We start from the raw sequence: 26,753 nt of genomic DNA, 5'->3' as shown, positions 1-26,753 counted from the left end.
AATACGTTCGGCACCAGCTTGGCTGCAGGAGCTGCTGGAAGGATGTTCAATAACGTCCAGCCGCCTTAGGGGCTCCACTATGGATCTGCTGTCTGGGTTTACTCCCACAGCTGCCCACAAGGCAGTGGGGCTATTTACCCACAGCTGGGGATCTGGTTCACAAGCACCAGGGCACGTCCACACACCGGTGGGTCTGTGTGCTAAATGTGCAGGGGCAGACCTCCTCCCTGACCTCTGTAGTTCAGCCCAAGTACCCACGTGTTACAATGTCCAAGTGGTTTCTGTTTTTTGTGAGTATGTGCTTAACTGCACTGAAGCCTCTTTCAACAAGGTAGGAGGATGGAAATGCAATGAAGGGCATTTGCAAAGACCAGGAATCTTCATATGACAGTGTAGCCACATACCACAAAAGCCAACATTTTTGAAAAGCATTTTTGTTTCTTCATCATTCTGAATTTCGATAATTTCTTCTCGCAAGCTCTCTTCCTGTTCTTCCACCTTGCAAAGAAATGGGTTAATTACCCAGTCTGGAATTTCTAGATCGTTCAAATCCTTGATTCAATTCAGAAAATCCTTCTTCAGTAACTGCAGGTGTAAGCAGTACTCTTGCAAATCACCATCTGTGCAAGGGAGTGCCATACTTTCCAAGGAGGGAGACTGTTCTTCTCCCAATGTTTTCCTTATACATTTCCAATTTTCCAATAAAAGTGGACACCGCACTTTTTGCCTGGACTAAACTGAAATTCTTATCCTGCAGTTTCATATTTACAATGTTCATTTTGTCATTCAGATCAGCTGGAAATGCCATATCTCCACGTTGAGGTTCAATCTTGTTTCCCAAGCAAAATATTCTGCTACTTAATGGATAAGCTTTAATTTTGGTGATAGCAAATATTACGAGAGTCATACCTGAAAAAGTCACTGGCTGAGGTTTTTGGCTGCAAGATGTTGATGATGAATGTAAACAGACTTGGAATTTCTTTTTTCATAAATGTCACTAAACCAGCATGGCAACTTGTCATATATGGTGCTCCAATCTGTTGCACAAGAAATTATGTTCCTAATTGGAATACTTTTATACTCAATATATATTTTGAGCTCATTGTAGATTGATTCTCCGTTGATATTTGTTGTAAAACTTTTTACATGAAACACTCTGGTTTCCTTGGCTGCTCAAGTCTAGGGAAGACCATCTCTGGCCCCACCAAACGTGTGATAATGAAGCGCAAGCTCCCCCCCAACCCTGTTTGTGTGGATGCTGTGGATCCCTATTACAAATTAATGCCACAAGATAACACCCAGTACACTGCATACGATTACAGGAATTATATTTATGTATCTTAACTAAAGGGATAGTAAAGAATAACAAAAAGAAAAGGTCCATTCTAATTAAACAGTCAAATGTGTTCAAGTTGGAGTTCATCTTGAACTTTTCTGTCACTCACTCACTGAGCCCTCCGTCAATGTGGAAGCCCACACCACCTTCCGAACGTCGCTCACAATCCATCTCGAACAAACGAGTCTCCCACCGGATTGTACGCTACAACTGGTTCTCCCCAGCATCTTCTTTCTTCATCCGCTCTCGAACACAAGCCCAAGACCAACCCTACTGTCACTCACCAAGAAAACCTCCCGCTAATTGGATGGCACACCTTTCACATCATCCCTTATCTTCAACAATAACTCAAACAGGCTGAAAGCAGAATAAACAGCTCTTACAGAGCTGCTAAATGAAATACCTACAGCTTAACAGTAAAGATGTGAACCAGGGCACTACATAAAGAAGAGAATCTCTTCATAAATGTTTCCATTTTTGATAAATCATACATATGCCACTAGCAATGCCTCATTGTCTTGCACAGTAAACTCATCCAGTTGTATCCCAAATTCTGTTTTTTGTAGCTCTCTGCATAGTTGATACTCAATGTCTTCACTCATTTCATCAATACGACGAGTTATAGATTTATTTCTCAGAGGAATTGATTTTAAAATAGTGGTATCCATTTTGAGAACACTGGTGAGCACTTCTGATACAGCAGCTATTATTAATATTTCACCAATTTTCTACACCTTGCTATCATTTTGAAAATATCAGAAGCAATGAGACCACTATCAAGATCATTTTTAGTTTCCTGGCAAATGATTCAAGTGTGCAATGTTTTTCAAATGCTTCTTTCATCTTCTAGAACTGAGTAATAACTAAGTAGCCTTTTCAGGGTGTCTTTTACGGAAGTGTTCCCGCAATTTTGATGGTTTCATGACTTCATTAGACAGTACAGTATTACAAATAAGATACATGGGTCATCGCTGATCTGATGGGAACAGAATAAAACCGTACTCCAGGTATGTAACGTTGTATTGAAGCACTTTCTGTAGTTTCTGTTTTTTTGCAGGATTAGAATTCAAGACTTCACCTTCAGACTCAGAGATCGTGCCGTATGTATTTATCCATCATTAATGGGGCAAACTGGGAATGCCAATCAGATGTTGACAACAGGAGTTGAAATGTATGGAATGATGGCAGCAGCGTGCAAAGGAATGGCAAGGTGAAAATGAAGACCACAACAGTGAAAATTATGTTGACAAGGATTCAGATTGGAATCTGAGTGTTAGTTGGATAGAGCCGGTGTTCTGCAAGCTACCTTTATACAATTCCAGTTAGCACGATTGACCAATCACATAAGGTCTCATAATCCCCAAAGATGGTTCTTGACCACACAACACTTTGAGCACCTCAAGAGGAATCCTTGGGGTGGGTGGGCAGGTTCACTGATTGGCTCTATTTCGCTTTTTGCTTCCGGCCCGTGCTGTATCACTGCACGACCTGTTTTCCGTAGATCTGTAGAGAAAGTTGCGCAGGTATACTTGACTTACCAACTTTTAAATTGCATGAGCTCGTTCCAAGCCATGAGTCAAGGGGAACTGTTGGGCATCCTGGTTAATTCATACATCACCAATAATGTCTATTTGGTTGGTAAGGTTGGATGAGATTACCCAGTTTCAGATGCATTGTGACGAATGAGTGCTCACCAGTTGCAGAGTTACGGTTGGTCCTGTATTCCAATACCTCATCCTTTTTCTTTTGCAAATACCCGCTCTACTAACAGTCAGTCAGGTCACATGCCTCAAGTTAGGATCAACCCCCAAGAATCCTGAACTCACCCCCAACGACTTCTATTTCCCTAACCTCAGGGCACGTAACTGGCCCTTTGGGGTGGGCAGAACCACCCCCATTGGGAATCACTGATCTAAAAGAAATAGGGGATAAGTAACTTATGCAAGGATTGGAATTTCCATTTAGGCAACTTAGAATTTCAGGGATCTGATTGGTCTTTGGGCTTGGGGCATCAGGGCAACTTCTCAAAGAGCCTTTACTATATTTTGCTATTAGTGAACTCCGTTACAAAGATCGTTTCGTTCTTAAACTTAGGAAACGGACTACTGCAAGTGCTCTCTCCATTTACACCAGCTTCTCTGGTTCTCCTGGCAAAGCTACAATGGACAGACTGAGCAATCCTTATGGAAATTTAACTACTCAGAAAAAGCTGAATCTCCTTTGATTCCAGTGATGAAACTATTGGCATAATCTCAAAAGTCATACACATGAAGCTGCTGAAACAGCTGACGGTGCATAAGTATCGCTGAATGCAGAAAAGCGAAGACTCCAGGAATGGCAAGGAAATATTCTAGCTTCCCCCCGCCCCCCCCCCCCAGAATATTACTGGAAGCTTGTGTGTATGTGTTCCCGTCAGATTCAGAAGTAAATGAGTGGAAAACAGGAATCCAATGTTTTTGTACATACATTTATAACTGGGATAATTATCTTGCAAATAGGTATTTGGTCAAGACCTTATGCTGGAAGGTCAAGAACTAGCAATGCCACGTTTGAAAAAGGCATGCAATTGTAAAACACGGCATACACTTGATCCTTCTCTTGGTTACCCACTCTTCAGAATACCAGTCAGCTCCCTTCAATTTCAGTGGAAATCTCTGGCAGGGGTACTAAGTAATCATTCCAATGCCAACAGCACCCTTATTCACACATGCTAATTGGATCTCAACAATAAAATATATCTTCAGACTGAGTGCTGTAGTTACAGAAATCCTCTTCACCGTAATTATTCAAGGCTAGCAGCCAAGCAGCCAACTGGCAGTTAAAGTTAGTTCTCTTCCTTGAAATCAGGCAGCTAAAAAAGTGACAGGAAACGGAGGTACAATAGCAAGAGGCTTATCTAAGGTTTCAGTTGGCTGCTAAACAAATGATACTTGTGATTTGATAAAAGAATAAGAATCCTTGGTAAAATAACAAATTAAGAGCTTCCATTTGGACAGCCTGTAGAAGAACAATAACCCATAATGACTATTTTCCATGACCAAAAGACATATGGCCTAATTCTGCTCCTTCGGCCTATTGAGTCCATGATCAGCCATGAACTCATCCAGTGTTAATTAATCATTCTGACTACCTATTTGAACTCTGGCCTGTTGTTACAGCTTTACTTTTCAGTTATTAAAGAGACTGATCGTTGCTCACCACAAATTCACATGATAATCAAAGTGCCAAGAACATCAAAGACATGTACTGTTGTAATGAATTGATTTGCAGACAATATGCAAGGCAAGTTTTTCCACTGTACCTTGGCACATGTGACAATAATAAACTAACTTAATTTACACTGCTTGCATTTTTACAAGAGAGCATGAAAATGCAAGTATCTTCAGAGTATCTTGTGTACGTAACAGCAGTGCTTTTAAATTGACCAGTGCACTGGGTTCAACCTCTCAGGTCTTTCTAAATGTGAAAACCATCATGCACAAAAATATCTTTAACAAGAGCATGCCCATTGGATTACCTTCAAGCACAATACGATGCAGATATTCCCTTTTGCTCTACCACACTCTTCCAGCTGCCACCATCACTTATATCATTGAATTTCTCCTGTCTTTCTCCTCATCAGAACACCTCAGTGTTCACTGCAGTAGAGACAGAGGTGATAATGACTCTCACTCATATTGAGTCCTGTTCATTTGGGCTATGTAAGTATTTAATAAGCATGCACACTATTTCTGTTATGTGTATGCATGCCAAAGGACCCGGGCAGGGGGGGGGGATTGTGGGGATGAAAGGTGGTGGCCCTCATGTATTTAATGGAGATGTTGAAAGTAAAGGTTGTTTGAATTAAAGCAAAACTTGCCTTTATTGTTTGAGCGTGAACAGCGGTAACAGAGGACCAATTATGGGACCCCGCTAGCATTTGGTGACAGCAAGCTTTATGAAAGCTGGAAGAATGAAATTGGAATATGGACTCGTGTTATGAAGTTTGAGAAGAAGCTGGCCCTTGCTAATAAATAAGATTGTTTTTTTGGAGGAAGAAAAGGATTGGACTTATGAGGCATATTCAGACTTGGACAAAATTTACAAAAACATTTCTAAAAATATGGCTGATTATATTACTGATTTTGAACAAAAGTACAGTTGCATGTGAAACACCCTGGATTCCTTGGCTGCATAAGTCTAGGGAAGACAACCTCCAGACTCACCAAACTCGTGAGATTCAGGCGCGCTCGATCCCACCCCAAACCCCAGTTTGTGTGGATGCTGAGTCATTTGCTACCCTGTTACAAATTAATGCCACGGAATAACAGACAGTACACTGCATACGATTAAAGGAATTATATTTATGAATCTTAACTGAAGGGTTAGTAAAGAATAACAAAAGGAAAAGGGCCCATTCTAATTAAACAGTCAAATATGCACAAGTTGGAGCTCATCTTGAACTTCTCTGTTACTCATGCGCTGGGCCCTTGGTCAACGTGAAAGCATACACCACCTTTCGAATGTCGCTCGCAATCCATCTTGAACAAACAGGTCTCCCACCGGATCGTATGCTACGACTGGTTCTCCCCAGCATCTTCTTTTTTCATCTCCTCTCGAACAAAAGCTCCAAGCCCAGCCTTAGTGTCCCTCACCAAAGAAACCTCCTCTTAATCCAACCATCCTAGTTGGATGGCACACATTCCTCCTCTCTCTTATCTTCAACAGTAACCCAAATAAACATGAAAACAGAACAGACTGCTCTTACAGAGCTGCCAAAATGAAATACATACAGCTTAACAGTAAAAAAAATGAACCAGGGTATTACACATGTGTAAATACAGAATGGCACTTCCTGACGCAATATTAGCTTTCCAATAGTTGGATACTGCGTGTCTAGCCATAGAGGACAGACAGCTAGCGTTAACTGCATGTACAAAACTTACATTTGCACCTATGAAATCGACACTGAAGAGGATTTTTGGAGAAAAGGCCACCATGACAACAATCCTGTACAAGGACGCCCAAGTCCCTTCACGCCTCAGTTTTTTTGTATATTCTCTCCACTTAGAAAACAGTCAACCCTTTCACTTTTGCTACCAAAGTGAATGACCATACACTTCCTGGCTTTGTATTCCACCTGCTATTTCTTTGCCCAATCTACTGATCTGTTTAAGTCCTTCTGTAACCTCTCTACTTCCTCAAAACTACCTGCCCCTCCACTTATCTTCGTACTGTCTGCAAACTTTGCAAAAAAGCCATCAATTCCATCATGAAAATCATTGGCATATATAACGTAAAAAGAATTGGTCCCAACACAGATCCATGTGGAACACCACTAGTACTGGCAGCCAGTCAGAAAAAGCTCCCTTTATTACCATCTTTGCCTTCAGCCATTGCTTTATCCATGCAAAAACCTTTCCTGTAATACCATGGACTCATAGCTTGTTAAGCAGCCATGTGTAGCATCTTGCCAAAGGCCTTCCAAAAATCCAAGTACCACAACATCAACCGATGCTCCTTTATCTATCTTGGTTGTTATTACTTCAAAGGTTTCCAACAGATCTGTCAGGCAAGATTTTTCCTTGAGGAAACCATGCTGACTATGGCCTCTTTTATCATGTGCCTCCATCCTTAATAATTGACTCCAACATCTTCCCAAACACTAAGGTCAGACTAATTGGCCTATAGTTTCCTTTCTTCTGCCTCTCTCCCTTCTTGAAGAGTGGAGTGACATCTGCAATTTGCAATTTTTTCACTCTTCCGGAACCATTCCATAATCTAATGATTCTTGAAAGGTCATTATTAATGCCTTTGCAATCTCTTTAACCACCTCTTTCAGAACCCTGGGGTGCAGTCCATCAGATCCAGGTGACTTATCTACTTCACACCTATAACTTCCCAAGAAGCTTCTCTCTAGTTATGGTAACTTCACACACATCATGACCCCTGACACCTGGAACTTCCACCATTCTGTTAGTGGCTTTCACAGTGAAGACTGATGCAAAATACTTATTTAGCTTGTCCACCATTTCTTTCTCTCCCATTACTAGACGGAAGATTTTCATCTCAGCAATCAAAAAGGATCCAAAGAGTTGCACAGAGTACACTGGCAGGAGAAACTTTGCAATGTCTGAAGGTACTGATAATGCTGTTTTCCTGGCCACCCTCTATTCTGAGCTTTTCCATGGTGATCCAAAGAAGAACAGTCCATGAATAAATTGTGTCACAGACAACTACTCTCTGGTTGATGCCATCAAATCCACCAAGTCAGTTACAGAGAAGAGGTGTTGTCAAGAGATAAGCAGTATCAATACCGATACAAGAGCCACCAACTTAACAGAATGTAGTGAAAAGTGCAATTGTTCTCCCAAATATGAGATCCTGGTGCTCCAGGAATGCCCTGAAATATAATCCAATCATATAGACCACTGATTGGAATATATTTCAGGGCAGAGCAGGTTGAAAAGGGAGAGAAACATGGAGACCATGACCTGTGGGTCTTGAAGGAGAGTGTGAACACGTTCAGGAGCAAGACAGGAGGAAGTAAAGTTTCATTTCACAGATATGTAGAGGAGAAATGCAAAATGCGCTAGGGTTATATTCATATCTTTAAGAAAATACAGCGACTCTCTGTACAAGAGTGTAGCAGGCATGTCCTCTTGTGAATGTAATTTCTCACACAATCTCCTCCCTTCTAATATTAAGATACGTCATCAGTAGCCACATGCAAGTACAGAGGGATCTCAGGGGCCCATATGATCCCTAAAGCAGATGAAATACTGAGAGAGTAGTTAGCAAAACATATTGTATCACAAGACGATAAGGCACAGGAGCAGAATTAGGCCATTCAACACCACTTCCACCATTTCATCATGGTTGATTTATTATCTTTCCCAACACCATTCGCCTGTGTTCTCCCTGTAACCTGACACCTTGGCTAATTAAGACACCCTGACTAATTTTATGTGTAATAATATGACACAATGAACATTACTAACCTGAAAAATACTGAGTATAAATAACATTGTAGCAAAACACTCTTAAACATAGTGAATGATACCAATCCAATTTCTCAGCAACTAATAATCTTATTGATTAGACCATAAGATATAGGAGTAGAATGGGGCCATTTGGTCCATCGAGTCTGCTCCATCATTTCATCATGGCTGATTCAACTTTCCTCTCAGACCCAATCTCCTGCCTTCTCCCCGTATCCCTTCATGCCCTGACCAATCAATTAATTAATTAACTCAAATGTATAACTGATCAAAGCATGCTTTAAATATTGCTTTATTATATACAATGTATTCTGGTTAATCGGGCCATCCGTTAATTGGGGCAGCTGTTTATTTAGGACAACTCTTGAAGTACGCAATCTAAATTGTGTAAATAGCCTGGATTCCCTTTGTTTATTTGGGACACTGTGCTGCTTAATTGGGACAGGAGACTGTTGCTCAACAGTTTCTAACTAGCTTAAGTCACGTGTATTTACGTTGCCATTAAACGCTACTCGATATTTAGAGCAATCAGTTTGTAAATAATGGCAATTGTGTGTACTTGCATTCAAAAAGCACTGATTTTTGTCACTGATAGATCGCAGGAAATAAGCAGTAAGAGAATTCTGAACTGTTTCGCTCACCACTGTTTCAAGCATTCAGACACTGAGATGCCAGAAATGGCCAGGAGAGGAAATCAAATGATTTCATTACTTCAAAAAGTTAGGAATTGGGAAATTATTGACAATCATCTTGAATGTTACAACGAAAATGAAGATTTTGAGGATGCAACCATCTAAAACATCGTATGAAGACAGTTCATTAGTTGTACTAGGAATCTGGGTTGATTTTGTTCATTTACTGTCAATCAAAAGAACACGGCAGATGAATATCTCCATCAATAACTATTCAGAACCAATACACAGTTTTATAGTTTATTTTTCCTTTTATCCATTTTCATGAAACTTCATTTACTTGGACATGCCACTTAATTAGGCCAAAATGTACTGGTCCCAATGTGTTGCAATAACCAGAATCCACTGTACATAGCTTAAGATCTGCAATGTAAAACATTTTCCACTTAATAACCTTTTGAATTCTTACCAGTTAGCCAGCTGAAATTTTCTCACGAAGAACATGTTTGTTGGTATTATCAGAAATATGATACACAAAACTGATCAGTATTTCCCATCCCATATTATTAATATTTCCAGATAGATTTTCTAAATTGTGGATTGCTTGAATTAATGCTGAAATTATTTCTAATAGATTGTTTGTTCTGCAAAAGTATCAAAGCATGGAAATTCCATTACTAAGTGTAATGTTTTTGTGCACCACTCAATAGGATTTGATCAGAAAAGTCACTGCTTACAACAATTGAGTTCTTACTGCATATTCCTGAAGGATTAACAATTTGTTTCCAGGGTCTCCACACACATGGAGCATTTAAACATAAAAGCACTTGGAACTGCACAGTGTCATGAACATCCCAGAGCAGTATCGCCAACCATGCAGAAACAAGTCTTCATAGCAAGTTTGTGACCTGCTTCACTAAGACTTAAAGGGATCCGACTGACTAGGGTCAGAACCATACTTCAGACCTTCAACAACTTATATCCATGGCCCTCATTTCAACTCCCCTCCACTGTATTCCTGGGCCACTGCAACTATGGCCCTCCATCCACCAGTCAACTGTGATTTCAATCTTTAAGTATTACGGAACTGTTATCCTGATCCCACCTTGCCCAGCAACCAATTCCCATTACACAATTCCCTCGCCCTATGATCAGAATCAGAATTCATATCACTAGCATATGTTGTGAAATTTGTTAACTTTGCATGCAATACATGATAATATAGGAAAAAACTGTGAAATACAGTAAGTACAAGTATATCAAATAGTTAAATTAAGTAAGTTGTGCGAAAACAGAAATTAAAAATAGTAGTGCGGTAGTATTCATAGTTTCAATGTCTATTCAGAAATCAGAAGGCAGAGGGAAAGAAGCTATTCCTGAGTTGCTGAATGTGTGTCTTCAGGTTTTTGTGCCCCCTTCCTGATGGCAACAATGAGAAGAAGGTATGTCCTGGGTGGTGGGGGTCCTTAATGATGGACGTTGCTTTTTTGAGGCACCACTCCTTGAAGCCATTTTGGATACTACAGAGGCTAGTACCCATGATGGAGATAAATAATTTTACAACTCTCCGCAACTTACTTTGATCCTCTGCAGAAGCCACCCCTATGCCAGATGGTGTTGCAGCTAGTCAGGATGCTCTCCACACTATATCCATAGAAATTTTCAAGTGTTTTAGGTGACAAGCTAAATCTCCTCAAACTCCCGATGAAATATAGCCACTGTCTTGCCTTCTATATAGTTGCATTGATATGTTGGGAGCAGGTTAGATCCTTAGAGATATTGACATTCAGGAACTTGAAATTGTTCACTCTCTCCACTTCTGATTCCTCTATAAGGATTGGTATGTGTTCCCTTGTCTTACCCTTTCTGAAGTCCACAATCAGATCTTTCATCTTTCTGACATTGAGTGCAAGGTTGTTGCTGCGACACCACTCAACTAGCTGGTATATCTCGCTCCTGTACGCGCTCTTGCCACCATCTAAGGTTTTGCCAACAATGGTTGCATCATCAGCAAATTTATGGATATTATTTGAGCTGTGCCTAGCCACACAGTCATGGTATAGAGTGAGTAGAGCAGGGGGCTAAGCACACATCCCTGAGGTGCGCCAGTGTCGACTGTCAGCGAGGTGAAGCCCTTCTCCATCACCATCCAAACATGGTGGAAAGGCCATTGCAGAAGTTTTCTGCACAAAACTTGTGGTAGAATTTGCAAGATCTTTAACATTAATTGGTGCATAATTCAGAAAACCTGAACTTGTTGAAGTTCAGCTTGTTGAAGTTCATCATGTGCAACTGAATTGTGTGGACGTACATATAAAACATACTGTACATTAGCCACTGCATGTATCACTGACTGTTTTGCTGCCACAGAAAAAAAATTGCAGGCTCAACTAATATGGGAAATATGAAATTAATTTGTTTTCTATTTTTCAGATATTATCTTACCTGTATTTAAGATGTGCTTCCAAGTCACCGCGCTGCATTACTTCTTGACAATCACTTTCAAAGGGACAGGATACCAGCTGTTTATCTAGAAGTTTGTGAACAAGAATGCTGGATTTTTTGCACAATTTGAAGTGAAGTCGTTTGCGATCTAATGGGCAAAAGTCCTTCTGTCTCAAAAAGTCTTGGAGGCACTTGTAGCAAAATGTATGTCCACAGGGTGTATCCATTGGCTGCAGTAATGGCTGGAGACAAATATGGCAGACAAGGTCATCATCCATTTCATGTTGGTAATTGTACAGATGGTTCTCTCGTGTCCAATGCTGCTGACCACATACAAAGCATAGTGGGTTCATAGGGAACTCCTGTTCCTCTCCATCAATATCAGCATTGGTAGTACTCATGGTAACTCAATTTGGCACAGCTGTTATAGATCAGCTATTCATTCAGTCATCAGTTCATGGTCAGATATTCATTAAAGCTACCCTGGTCACAGCAATCCCAGAGCATCATCGTTCTGTGGAGAAAAGAATCATAAAGTTAAATGTCCATCAATATATAGCTGCCTTATGTCAATATTCATTTACTGGGAAGACATAACTTCAGGGACATGAATGCTTTCAATGGAAGCATTTAAGAGTGATCTCTCAATCGATGCACAGTATTCCCTTTACTGATATCCAGGTATCTTACAATTCTCTACAAAGGTAATAATGATAGAATTGTATTTAGACAAAAGCAAAATCCATTTTGCTTCATGGAAGTTATTACCACTGTCCAGCTGTCAGCGAGTGTGACAAAGTGAGAACTGGTGTCAAATACTCATAGCATCATATCATAAGTATGCATGAAAAAGATGCTACCACATATATGATGAAATCATGATATTTTACCTGTATGCTGCAGATTTCTTCGGATGTTACTCTAGGAGGTCATTTACACAACATCTTGCCATGAGTGCTTGCCTGGCTATTGTCCAAGATTAACACCTGGACCTCTATGGCACAAAGTGACACAAAATACTTCCTTTCTGTTGATCACTTCAACAAGCATTTCAGTAAGCAACTATTTTCTTGTAGAATACAGCACTTTACAAATAAGGAAGCATGTTAAAACATAGTGCCTCCATTGTTCCACACAAGATTGTAAGTAAAAAACATGTCTCCTCATTTTCAAAACTGGTACTAGGACACAACAGCTTTAACCCAGATTTGGAGCAAATAAATTTCTAGCACACAGATTTCTCCATTACAGTACATTGGTCTCATGTACTGCTGCTGAACATATTCCAATATTCACCAGTCTCAATCAACTGCTACAGTTGATCCATTTTCAATGCTAAGGCTGAGAAATGCCTTTAAATTCTCATCTCCATCTGAGCATTTTAAATCTTACTGTAGGTGTAATTCACTTGATTTTTTTCTATTAGAGAAGAAATGTTAATAGCTGTAATATTGATAAAGGATGGAGTGATGACCTAGAAGCTTTACTTGAACCAAGGATATTTGTTACTCTTAATCATCTACTCTCTTGACTTACAATTCCTTCAGCTATAACTGCTATTTCAGTATTATCAAGAGTGCAATATCTATCTTGAAATTACATTGTTGTTTGATATACATCAAAATTATGTACTACCCACAGTAATGCATTAGTCTTCAAATAACAAATCATGACTTATGCCTCCCACACTGAGTGAGTCATACTGTTGTTCTGCGTCAATATATCATAGAAGTGATTTGTGTACAAGTTAGTCTAAAACCAAAAGAAGATAATTGCACATTAATTTTTAAGCTCAATTTTCAGCACTAGCAGTGTCTGGCTATCTTTGTAGGAGCTAATACTGTATAATCTGACACACTGAAATCTTTACCAATTCTAAATATTCCTTTTATTGCCATTATTTTAATACAGCAAAATCAGCTTTAAGGATAGAAAAACATTACTGTAATTGGGCTTGATTGTGTAGAGTAGGGATCCACTTGGTGCATTGCTGTTCTCTGCTGGATTTCAACAAAATTATCACTAATTAAATTGCCTCTTCTTCTTAGATACTTTCTTTCATCCAAAATGATTTTCATAGCTGTACAACGGAATACCTTGTTTACCAACCTATTTTTATTTAGCCAGGCCAGTTATATTTTTAATATCATAAGCACTGGATTTTCAGTCAAGAACTTCATCACTGGTTTAATTCTTTGGTTGCATGTATAATTACATTATGTTTCCCATTTTTGGATGTTATGTTCCCCTATTTTCATTACCCACTTGTAATTCCATTCCTGTAGCAAATATTACAGTTCAGAACACTAATTTATAACATAAACCCCATTTAACTTCCTGGTTTCATATTTTTACTCCCTCTTAACATTGCAATGAATAGAATTACATTTCAGCATAAAATTAAATATTTATAAACATTAAAATGTCACGCTTAATGATGGATAATGCGATATTTTAATGTACTGTAGAGTTAAAGGATATAGGTTCTCTCCAATAATTGTCAAATGCTAAGCTTCCAGTATCTGTTATTGCTCTACTGGGAGGTACCTAACAATGGGGAGAAAAATAAAATGGTGCGACACTTTTGCCTTAATTGCTTTAAAACAACTGCAAAGGACAGGCTATAATGTGCTATTGGCAGACACGGTTCTGTCATATAATAAAATCACACCAAGAAGGTAGAAGAGGAAAATGGGCTGAACATTAACTTCAGCAGGGGTGATGGTGGGGGGGAGGAGGGGTACCAATAGAGGACAGATTCAGAATTCTCTGTACCCACTTTATTGGAGCTATTTTAAAGCAGCAATTTTTTGAATGCATTTGGGCAAATATTCTACCAAGATATGGAACAAATAAGACAGCAGATTTGTCCACAATTGGACAATGCACGAGTGAATCTCCAAATCTGCTACATAGCAGAGTGCTGGGCATGAAAGTTCTGTGCTATACAGGTGAATTCCTCATGGAATTCAATAAAGGCAGAGTTTAATTCCAACAATTTTTAGAAAATCCAGTTAGTGAATCCATACCAGGTTAACCTGCCACAAGTACAGTGTACAGTGAGTCCAATTAATGTCAGAAGAGGCTGTCAGTGAGAAGTAAATAAAGGATTTTATTTAACTTTAATTTGGCTAACTGTTTTCCAATCACAAACAAGAGAAAATCCGCAGATGCAATCTGTGTGTGTTGCATACTGTTTTAAGCAAATGTGTGGGTTTATTCATGTTTTTAAATCAATTTAAAGTTTAATTTTGTTAACTTTAGGGATTAAAAATGTTTGTAAATGCCCTAGGTATTTAGGTTCAGTTTGAATACAGGGTTTGATAGTTGGCCTTCTGGGAAAGAATTGGGGTGTGGTGGAATTCGCTGTCATTAATACGGTTCTTGATTATAAATACCGATCTTGAGTCAGGAAGAACACTGTATTGCCCTTTTTTTTACAGAACTGTAAAAATTTATTTACACAACAAATACACAAAGTACAAACATTCAATATTTACAGGACAGTGAGTACATTCAGGTTAAAATATGATCACTAGTGTCTAAGAAACAGACAACTTCATATTGCAGTGTGCTAGATGGAAAAAAACTGAGCTCTGGAACAGGAGGATGGCCTAGGAACCAGATGACTAGGCATCTCTATGTCAAAGATCTGCCCCATTTTCCTGCATTTTCTGAGCAACAAAAGTGATTGGCTGTACTGAAGAAGTGAAGATCATACAATTTAACTTGAGTTCCATTAGGTAAAAACAAATTGCAGGCATGAACTTTCATGGATTCTGGAAATGATTGCAATAAATGCAAGAAGGGAAGAAATTGAGAGTTGAGAGTGCCAAAAAGAAATCAAACATCATTTGCACTGTCACCCTCTCCATATTTTTCAGCAATAATAAAAGTTTTCAGAAGTTTTCAACTGAACAGCATATGCTATTTCTCTCGCTCATTAGCTCTCTTATTTCCTTCCCTGCAGGGAGAAGGCAGCACGACATACCAGGAAGAGATGGAGAACTACACAAACACGAACATGAGAGATAGGAAGAATATATTGTAGGAAAGTATGAAATTATATATTGATGGAAAGCACACTAAGAGTCAAAAGCCTGAGAATTTGTTGGTACAATTCAAAAGATATAAATTACTATTGGTTTAAACTAGAGTGCATCAATTTTGTGCAAATTTCTTGGAGTCGTATTCACTGATAAATTCAACTCTTAAAACTTTCAACAAGATGTTATTTGCCACACACCTTTTTTCGAGTGTAAATCTCCTCCACATTTTGGCAATAATGGTACGTCTTGCTTTGGGCATCTTGTTTGGATGACCTTCCTAATGCAAGCTGTCAGCAGCAAACTGCGGCATGGCAAAGATTAAATTAGGATGTAATTAGGTTTGCAGCATTAGAACACTGAAAGATGATCATTCTTATTTCCCCATAAAAGAGGTAGCTTTTTAAAAAACTAATCCTGCTCTCCCTCAAACCATCCTACTAAAGGGCCTACACTCAATTGTACTTGTACTCTTTGAAATCGATTACCAACCACCTCAAAAATAACCTCACATATGTACTCAGACAGCTTTACCTATGGAGGACAAAGCCATAGTTTCTCTTGGCTTTCTTGCCTCAAGATCATCACAGGAAGTGCTGGCAATCTTTGCTATACAGTTGCACTTGGAAGGTCATCCAAACAACATGCACAAAACAAGACCACTTGCCTACTTTTCAGTCAGTCCACAAGAATCGGTAGAGCGGGAACGGGTGAAGTGAGAACTATAGATAGGGTAAAAACGAGAAGCTGTTTTAATATCAGGTCACTATCTCAAAGTGATCACCAAAATACATTGATGTGGCTGTAGAACAAAACTTTATCCATGTAGGGAATGTTTTTACTTTGGAGCACTGCAATCTGGTTATCAAATCAAAAGAACTGGATAGGCACAAGAATTTACAGAGCTAAGAGAGGGGAGAAATAGAGTTGCTACACAAAGAGTTATCATGAACTTCATGAAGTGAATGGCTTCCCGCGTCTGAATGATTCAATTTATATAAATGCTGTAGTGTTAAACCTAATATGCAACTCACTTCTGCCAAGGAAACAAGCACAGAGACAACTTCCACAATCAAATACATGCCTATCAGAAGCAAAGACTCTGGGAAAATCACAGTTACATAGTGAATTTTACATAATTCACTTGCATATGCTTTGAATTTAGTAGTGGGTGAAAAATTACGTACAAATGATCATCTTAAAACACTCTTGCCTTGATACTTCTGACTCAAGCCTTCCCCATCCTATGGAAGATCTAACAGAATGATAACCCATTGGTGCAGAAGGTGGCCATGCATTCAGTGATTCAGGTTACTGAAGTTCAGCAAGACATGATTAGAAAAGAAATTTCTCCCAGTGATGCATACATCATAACTGAGCAATTGCTACTGGAAATAAGACAGCAGTAGAAAATCCACAACAAAAGGCTCAGGTCTGTCCAATCTCCTGCTCAGCTGGACACAGATGTGGCATTTTAAGAACACTTCTAACTCATAGCAATCCCAACAATGCATGAAGACTCTAAGCAAATGCTATATAGAATAGGGTACATGATCTCGTATATACAAGTGTTCAGTGGCTCACTGACTTCCAGCTCAGTAGCTCCTTGCTTGTAGAAAATTGAACAGGGTCTATGAGGAAATAGATGAAGACAAGGAAAATGCAAATAGGTTAAAAATTCCCGAATAGAAAAATCTATTTGTTTTCTGGAGATACAGTTCTTCGTCATCAGTTATGAGGAGAGAATAGATAAGCGAGGTTTTCTTTCTGCAGTTCGGATAAGGCTGATGAGGGACCTGATTAAAGTATAGAAAATTATGAGAAGTAGGATAGATGGTGGGAAATATTTCTCCATAGCAGAAGTGTTTAAAGCTATAGGGCATAGGTCAAGAGTAAAACAGCAAGAGATTTAGAGGGAATCTGAGGAAGAACCTTTCCACCCAGAGGGTGGTTAGAATCTGGAAATAACTGACAGAGAGAACAGCAAAGTTATATATGCTCAAAATATTTGAGTAACATAACAAAAGGACTTGAATTACCAACACATAAAAGACTACAAACTAAGTCCTGATAAATGGGATTTGTATAGATATATAGTCACCGGATGATTGGCATGGACACGGTGAGCCAAAGGATCTGTTTCTTCCCCGAAGGACTTTATGAATCTATGATTTTAGATGGAGCAGTCTATGGTTGAACCCTTACATGCTCCACACCCAGCATAGATGCAATACAGAGTCATATAACATACAGTACTGATGCTGGCCCTTTGGCCCAATGAGTACCTGCCAACCACAGTGCCCATACTTCTAGAGATCCTGCAGTTACTGGAAATCCAGAGTAACACACACAAAATGCTGGAGGAACTCAGTAGGTCAGGCAGCATCAATGGAAATGAAGAACCTGATGAAGGGTTACAGTCCAAAACATTGACTGTTTATTCATTTCCATAGATGCTGCCTGACCTGCTGAGTTGCTCCAGCATTTTGTATATGTTGGTCCCAGATCCCTCTAAGCCATAATCCACCATGTACTTATTGTTCAGAGTGGAAATCTACATAGCTTGCCTCTACATTATTTGAAATTACACAAGTTATACTACACAGTACTTCCAAGAAAGAGTTAATTTGCTACTGTATAGGAGTATGCATGTGATGTTTTATTCACTGTCAGAATGCAACTATATTGCTGCTGCAGAAGAACAAATTTCATGTTATTTAAATTAGTGATAATAAATCTGATACTGAATTCTAAACTTTCAGTTCCTTGAACTCCAATAAAATTTATTTATTGCTGCCTCTTTCTGGTCAAAATCATTTTTTTTTTTGGTTAATTAGCTGCCAGGATTCCTCATCACGTGTAGAATAATGAGACATGGATTGGCACTGAGAGAAGGGTTTAGAGAAGGGATGCATTGCTGCCTTAATGGATTCCACTGTGGGAGCGGTGGTAGGGTGTCATCAGCCATGATTTAAGGAGGTATCCCTTGTCCAAGCAACCAGCAAGTTTGTATGAAGAAATCAGGAAGGGGAGACTGACACAGCATAAAGGCGTCAAGACAATTGACTGGGAATCTCTTGCAAGCATACAAAGATTTTTTTTTTCTTCTTTGGTTACAGAACAGCTGCTTGTTGGCAAACACAAACTTTTCAGTAAAGTGCATTCCGGGGTAATATGAACATGCCTCGAGAACCAAGTTCACTCAGATGATAATACCCTGACCCAATGTAAAGCCAACAAGAGATGGAAATCTGGGACACCTGAAGATTTACCGAATATTGCAGGGGACTTCAACTAGGCTAGCTTGAAAAAGTCTTTGTCAAATTACCACATGCCAACTGTGGAACCAGAGGAGCCAACACATTCGATCATTTTAACACCACTATCAAGAACACTTACCATGCCATTCCACACTGTCACGAATTTCACATATTCACCACCTTCTGGCAAAAGAAATTCCTTTCATCTCTATTCCAAATGGACATCCCTCTATTTTCAGCACACCTGGCTGTACTTCTACTCCCGGCATCTAGGCAGCACCAGTTTATAAGACTGCATTGTAGTGGTAGACTGGACCACATACTGGTATTCAAATTTGGATCTGAATGAATATGCCACAGCCATCACCAATTTCATCTACAGTTGCGTGAATGAGTGTGTGCCTTTCAGAACATAAAGGCCACAAGATATAGGAACAGAATCAGGCCCTGTGGTCCATCGAGTCTGCTCCACCTTTCATCAAGGCCGATCCAATTTTCCTCTCAGCTCCAATCTTCTGCCTTCTCTCCATATCCCTTCATGCCCTGGCCAATCAAGAATCTGTCAACCTCTGCCTTAAATATACATACAGACTTGGCCTGCACAGCTTCCACCAATTTGCCACTCTCTGGCTAAAAGAAATTCCTCCTCATCTCCATTCTAAAAGGACAACACTCTATTCTGAACCTGTGTTCTCTCCCACCATAAGAAATATCCTCTCCACATTCACTCTATCAAGGCCTTTCACCATTCGATAGGTTTCAATGAGGTCAACCTTCATTCTTCTGAGTTCCAATGAACACAACAAATACCAGATTGTCGCAAACCTAAAGCCCTGGAAGGACCAGAAGATTCGCTGTCTGCTGAGTGCTTGATCTGTGGTATTCAAGACCTGTGATCCAGAATCTTACAATAACTTCAACACTCCAGACAATTAGTTGTACACTGTCCCTGGAGTGGTTAAAGAGAATGCAACAAACAAGGTCCGGGGGTGTAAAAGGAAGCATAGGAACGTGATCCTAATGTGTTAAAGGACGCATCATATCTGAGCCTGGTGTGCAAAATGACAGTTGAACAATCTGATGATGGATAATCAGAGACTTACCGCAATTAGCAAAGCTAACAGAACAGTATTGCTTATTACCAGGGAGTTTGTACAAATTTGAATATAATGATAGGGAGATTATATTAATAATACTGGAGGGGCCAGATCTATCATACTTCATACAGTATTGAAGGATGTAAGACCACAAGACATAGGAGCAGAATTAGGCCATTTGGCCCATCGAGTCTGTTCCACCATTTCATTGTGGCTGATCTATTTCCCCTCTCAGCACCATTCTCCTCCCTTCTCCCCATAACCTTTCACGTCCTGACTAATCAAGAACCTATCAACCTCCCCCTTACATGCACACAGTGACCTGGTCTCCACAGCCAACTGTCACAATGAATTCCACAGACTCACCACTATCTGGCTAAAGAAAACCTTTAAGCACTGCTCATATGATAACCCTTTCATTCCCGCAATCATTCTCGTGAATCTCCTCTGAACCCTCTCCAACGTCAGCAAATAAGGGGCCTAAAACTGCTCATGATACTCAAACTGAGGCTTCGTCAGTACCTTATACAACCTCAGAATTACATCCTTGTTTTTATATTCTGGTCCTGTTGAAAAGAGTGCTATCATTGCATTCGCCTTCCTCATTACCGATTCAACCTGGAAATAAACTTTTCAGGAATCCTGCATGAGAACTCCCAAATCTCTTTGAACTCAGATTTTTGAATTTTCTCTGTTTAAAAAGATAGTCTATGCTTTTATTCCTTCTGCCACAATGCATGACCATACAATTCCCAACACTGTATTCTATCTGCCATCTCTTTGGCCATTCTCCTAATCTAAGTCCTTCTGCAGCCTCTCTGCTTCCTCAACACTACCTGCCCCCCCCCCACCTATCTTCATATCATCTGCAAACTTGGCCACAAAGCCAACAACTTCATCATCAGATTGACAAAATGTAAAAAGAAATGATTCCATAGCCGACCCCAGTGAAACACCACTAGACACTGGCATCTAATCCGAAAAGGATCCCTTTATTCCCACTCTTTGCCTCCTACCAATCAGCCAACATTTATCTATGTAATATCTTTCCTGTAATACACTGGGCTCATATCTTGCTTGGCTGCCTCATGTGCTGCACCTTATCAAACACCTTCTGAAAATCCAAGAACACATCATCCACGGATTTTTCTTTGTTTATCTTGCTTGTTATTTCTTCAAAGAATTCTAACAAATTTGTCAGGCAAGATTTTCCCTTAAGGAAACCATGCTCACATTGGCCTATTTTGTCATGTGCCTCCAAATACCCCAAAACCACAGCCTTAACAATAAATTCCAACATCTTCCCAACCACTGAGGTCATGCTAATTTCCTTTCTTCTGCCTCCCTCCCTTCTTGAAGAGTGGAATGACATATGTAACTTTCTAGTCCTCCAGAACCATGCTAGAATCTAGTGATTCTTGAAAGATCTTTACTAATGCCTCCACAGTCTCTTCAGCTGCCTCTTTCAGAACCTTGGGGTGTAGTCTATCAAGTCAGGTGACTTATCTACTTCATACCTTTCAGTTTCCCAAGCACCATCTCCCTAGTAACAGCAACTGCACTCACTTCTGTCCCTTGAGATTCTTGAACTTCCAGCATACCACTGGTACCTTCTACAGTAAAGACTGGTGCACAGTACTTACTCAGTTCACCCACTATTGCCTTGTTCCCATTATTATCTCTCCAACAGTCCAATATCTACTCTCACTTCTCTTTTATCTTTATATATCTGAAAAAACTTTCTGTATCATTTTTGATGTTATTGGCATATTTCATCTTCTTTCACCCCCCCCATGGTTTTTTTTCAGTTGCCTTCTGTTGGCATTGAAAAGTTTCCCAATCGTTAACCTTCCCACTAATTTGTGCTCTATTATATGCCCTCTCTTTTGCTTTTATGTTGGCTTTGACTTCCCTTATCAGACATGGTCGTGTCATCCTGCCTTTAGAATACTTCCTCTACTTTGGGATCTATCTATCCTGCACACTTCTGAACTGCTCCCAGAAAAATCCAGCCATTGCTGCTCTGCCATCATCCCTGCTAGTGTTCCCTTCCAATCAACTTTGGCCAGCTCCTCTCCCAGGCCTCTGTAATTCCTTTTACTCCACCATAATACTGATACATCTGACTTTTAATTCTCCATCTCAAATTGCAAGGCTAATTCTCTCACATCATGATCACTGTTTCCTAAGGGTTCCTTTACCTTAAGCTCCCTAATTATACCTGGTTCATTACACAACACTCAGTCCAGAGCTGTTGATTCCCTAGTGGGCTCAACCACAAGCTGCTCCAAAAAGCCAACCTGGGGGCTTTTCACAAACTCTCTCTCTTGGGATCCAACATCAACTTGATTTTCCCAATCTATCTGCATATTGAAATCATCATGAGGAACATAATATTGCCTTTTGGACATGTTTTTTCTATCTGTAGACTACATCTTGGCTACTGTTTAGAGGCTTATAAATAACTCCCATCAGCACCTTACTCTTGCAATTTCTTAACTTTACCCGCGAGGATTCTACATCTTCCAATTCCATGTCAGCTCTTTCTAAAGATTTGATTTCATTTTTCACTAGCAGAGCTACCTTGCTGACTGTTCTTTCAATAGATTGTGTACCTTTGGATATTAAATCCCAACTACAATAGTCTTCTAGCCATGACTCCGTTATACACACAATGGCATACATGCCATTCTCTAACTGCGCTAAGAAATTATCTGCCTTATTTCATATACTGCGTGCATTCAAATATAACACCTTCAGTACTGTCACAAACAAGAGAAAATCTGCAGATGCTGGAAATCCAAGCAATGCACACAAAATGCTGGAGGAACTCAGCAGCCCAGGTCGCATCTATGGAAAAGAGTACAATTGATGTTTCGGTCCAAAACCTTCAGTCCAGTATTTGTCACCCATTTCAATTTTGCCCCCTTTTATACTAGAAACCATCTCACTAACTGCAATTTTGCCTTAATATCTGCCCTTCTTTCCTGACAATCTCACCATACACTACCTCTGCTTTAAACCAACATTCTTATCCTCAGCCCTATCACTCCAGTTCCCACTCCTCCTGCCAAATTGGTTTAATCTTTCCTAGCACCTCTAGCAAACCTACCCGCAAGGATATTGGTCCCCCTTGGGTTCAAGTGTGGCCTGTCCCTGTTTTCCAGGCCATATCTTTTCCAGAAGAGATCCCAATGATCCATAAATCTGAAATCCTGCTCCCTGCACCAGTTTCTCAGAACTAGTAGTGCAAAAAAAAAGTAAGGTTGTGTTCATAGGTTCAATGTCCATTCAGAAACCTGATGGCAGAGGGGAAGCTGATGTTCCTGTATGTGTGTACGAGTGTGTGCTTTCATGCTTTTGCACCTCCACCCTGATGGTATCAATGATTAGAGGGCATATCCAGGGTGATGGGGGTCCTCAATGATGGATGCCGCCTTTTTGAGGCATCGCTCCTTGGAGATGTCATGGATGCTGGGGAGGCTAGTGCCCATGATGGAGCCGATTGAGTTTAGAACTTTCTGCAGCTTATTTTGATACTGTGCAGTTCCCCCTCACCCCACCACCCACCCCCACACCAGGCGGTGATGCAGCCAGTTAGAAGCTCTCTACGGTACATCTACAGAAATTTGTGAGTGTCTTTGGTCACATACCAAATCTCCTCAAACTCCTAATGAAATATAGCTGGGGTTGTGCCTTCTTTGTAACTGCATTGGTATGTTGGGCCTAGGATAGATCCTCTGAGAAGTTGTCATGCAGGAACTTGAAATTGTTCTTCTGATCCCTCTATGAGGACTACTGTGTGTTCCCTCATAATTACTCTCTCTGAAGTCCACAATCAATTCTTTGGTCTTACCGATCTTGAACGCAAGGTTATTGATGTGACACCACTCAACTAGCTGATAAATCTCGCTCCTGTACACCTTCTTGTCGCCATCTAAAATTCTGCCAATAATAGTTGTGTCATCAGCAAATTTACAGATGGCAGTTGAGCTGTACCTAGTCATGCAGTCATGAGTGTAGAAAAAGTAGAGCAGTGTGCTAAGCACACATCCTTGAGGTGCTGAGGTGTGCCAGTGTTAAATATCTGTGAGAAGGATACATTATTTTTGATCCACACAGCCTGCGGTCTTCCAGTGAGGAAGTCGAGGATCCAGTTACAGAGGACCAGGTTTTGATCAGACCTGTAGCAATGATTGTATTAAACACTGAGCTGTAGTCAATAAACAGCAGCCTGACATACAGTAAGTATTAGTATTGTCCAGGTGATCCAAGGCTGACTGAAGAGCCAATGAGATTGCATGCATTGTAGTCCTATTGTGGTGATAGGCAAACTGCAGTCGGTCCAGGTCCTTACTAAGGCAGAATTTGATTCTAGCCATAACCACCTTCTCAAAACACTTAATCACCATAGATGTGAGTAGTACTGGAAAATGGTCATTAAGGCAGCTCACCCTTCTCTTCTTGGGCACAGCTATGAGTGTTACCCTTTTAAAGAAGGTGGGATGCATTCATCTGCCAAATTATCCTTCACCAGCACATGGCACAGGCAGCAATCGAGATTTTTACCCTGGAGGTTCTGTTTTTTAGCTTTCTACCTAGCTCTCTAAATTGGTGCCAATATGCACCAAGACATCTGGCTGCACACCCTCCCCCTTTAAAGTGGCACTGGTACGAACTCAGACATCCCTGACCCTGGGAGGCAACATACCACCTGGATCACTCTATCGTGTCCAAAGGCTCTCCTCCTCTAAGAATGTTAACTCCTATCACCACTGCATTCCTCCTCTGCCCCCTTCCCTTCTGAGTGACAGTGCTAGACTCAGTGCCAGAGACCTGGTCACTGCAGCTCCCCATTGGTATGTCATCCCTTCCAACAGTCTCCAAAATGGTATACTTGTTATTGTGGGGAATGGCCACAGGGGTACCTTGTACCGGCTGCCTATTTCCCTTCCCTCTCCTGACAGCCACCTATTCACCTGCCTCCTGCAACCTAAGGGCAACTACCTCCCTATAGCTCCTATCTATCACCTCCCCAGTTTCCCGTATGAACCAAAGGTCATCGAGTTGCAGCTCCAGTTCCTTAGCATGTTCTCTGAGGAGCTGCAGCTTGGTGCACCTGGTGGAGATATGGTCATCTGGGAGGAGTTGTGCTGTTTTTCATGGAATGAGCATTGCCATTAAACATCTCACGAACTTCAACCAGCATATCAGTGTTTAATGGAGGAGGTAACGGATAACGTTAAATTGAAAAGTAGGGATTGGAGTGCAAAGTGGCTGGAGGAACTCAGCAGATCAGTCACCAGCTATGCAGAGGAATGAACAGTCAACAGTTTGGGCCAAGACCCTTTATCATAGGCCAGCACATCCAGCAGCACTAAAAAAGCTTACAATAACAGTGAAAACTGTTTTTGAGGGATATTTTGCATGTAATAACAAAATATTTGAAATTATCACCAAGAGGAAGGTGGCCAAAAGTGAGACCTCCAGAGATTGAGACTAATGAATTAATGGGAGGAAACAAAGAAATGTCACATAAATTAAATCTATTTTTTCATCACTGTGGAGGACACTGCAAATACATCCAAGATAATATATGAACTACTTTTAAATAACAGGGAAGAACTTGTAAAACATTTCAATCACATGGGAGGACGTCACAGAAGGCAAGGTTTACAAACTGCTGGAACCTGATGGTCTATATCTAAGGTTTTATCAAAAGGTTGTAAGAGATACTTGACCCATTGGTTGAAAAATTGCAAACCTCACTGAATTCCAGGAGGTTGACAACAGATTAGAAAACATCCAAAGTGATTTCCTGTTCAAAAAAGCAGACAGGGAATTATAGGCTAGTTAGTTTAACATCTATTGTTAACAAAATGACATCTATAGAGTCAGCAATCAAAGAGGAAATCAATTAATCATTTAGGAAAGCTAAATATAATCAAACCAGGTCAACACAGTTTTAGGAAAGGTAAATCGTGTTTGACAAATTTTCTCAAATTCTTTGAGGCTGTGAAAGGGAGAAGTGATAGAGGGGAACCTACAGATAAAGTGTATTTACATTTTCAAAAGACGTTTGACAAGGTGCCACATAAAAAAACTGATGCATAAATTAACAGCCTAATATATTGAAAGGAGTGTTTTAGCATAGATTTTAAACTAGCTGTCTTACAGATAAAAAAAAGGATTGGAATAAGTGGGTCCTCTCTATGTTGGAGGATCTATATGGTGAAATATTTTGGGGATTGGCTTTAGACCAGTGGTTCCCAAAGTGAGTGATATCGTGCACCCCCACCCCTGGGGGCAGAGGGGGTTTCAAAGGGGGGCAAGGGGGGAAGCTGAGGGATTACAAGCTTAATTTAAGAAATTAATTACTTATTATAAGCATTTGATCCTCAATGCCTCATAATTGATTACAATGATCACATAATCATCGCTTCTCTTGCTAACCCACCGTTTGCTTAGACTTTGCTCGAAGCATACTACAGTTGTTGAAAAGATATGTGACACTTCTATATTTGGTATATCATGAGAAATCTGGACTGAAGAAATTGTGTTATTTCCAGGCCTGATTCACATATTATTCCCTTTCATTACTGTGGTAATGTTAGTTAGTATGATTCCCGTACTCTAATCACGCAATGACGCAATTCCTGTGAATTAGGGTATATCATTCAATGGAGTAAAGTTCAGAATCTGCCTATTATATTGGTCCTGACTGCATTTCTCTAGCCCATGGTCCAACTGAGATATCACTGCACCATTTTATGTACTTTCAGGCAGAGAGTCAAGTTTTGCCTGAGCTATGATGAAGTCATAAATTTCCCCTTTATTGAGGCTGAACTTAAACAATAGGTGATTGACCATGGTCATAAATCCCTAATGAAAATGGCAGAAGCAGACCATATGAAAAAGTACAGACAGTATAATCATGGAGTATCTGAATATGGATTT

The 26,753-nt window shown here is 40.1% G+C and overlaps 1 protein-coding gene across 2 annotated transcripts in view; it reads right to left on the bottom strand.

Annotated features, from left to right (window-relative positions):
• Positions 1–26,753, bottom strand: part of lnx2a (ligand of numb-protein X 2a) — a 105,149-nt gene that overhangs the window by 70,551 nt on the left and 7,845 nt on the right. For both annotated transcript variants that reach the window (XM_072262978.1, XM_072262979.1), the window contains exon 2: positions 11,394–11,907. In XM_072262978.1, the coding sequence (XP_072119079.1) occupies positions 11,394–11,794 (401 nt within the window). In that variant the 5' untranslated portion in view covers positions 11,795–11,907. The remainder of the gene's footprint in view (positions 1–11,393; positions 11,908–26,753) is intronic.

Source organism: Mobula birostris, chromosome 7, assembly GCF_030028105.1.
Source record: "Mobula birostris isolate sMobBir1 chromosome 7, sMobBir1.hap1, whole genome shotgun sequence".
NCBI lineage: Eukaryota > Metazoa > Chordata > Chondrichthyes > Myliobatiformes > Myliobatidae > Mobula > Mobula birostris.
Note: the sequence above shows the minus strand (reverse complement) of the source record. Positions and strands in the feature narration are given on the sequence as shown.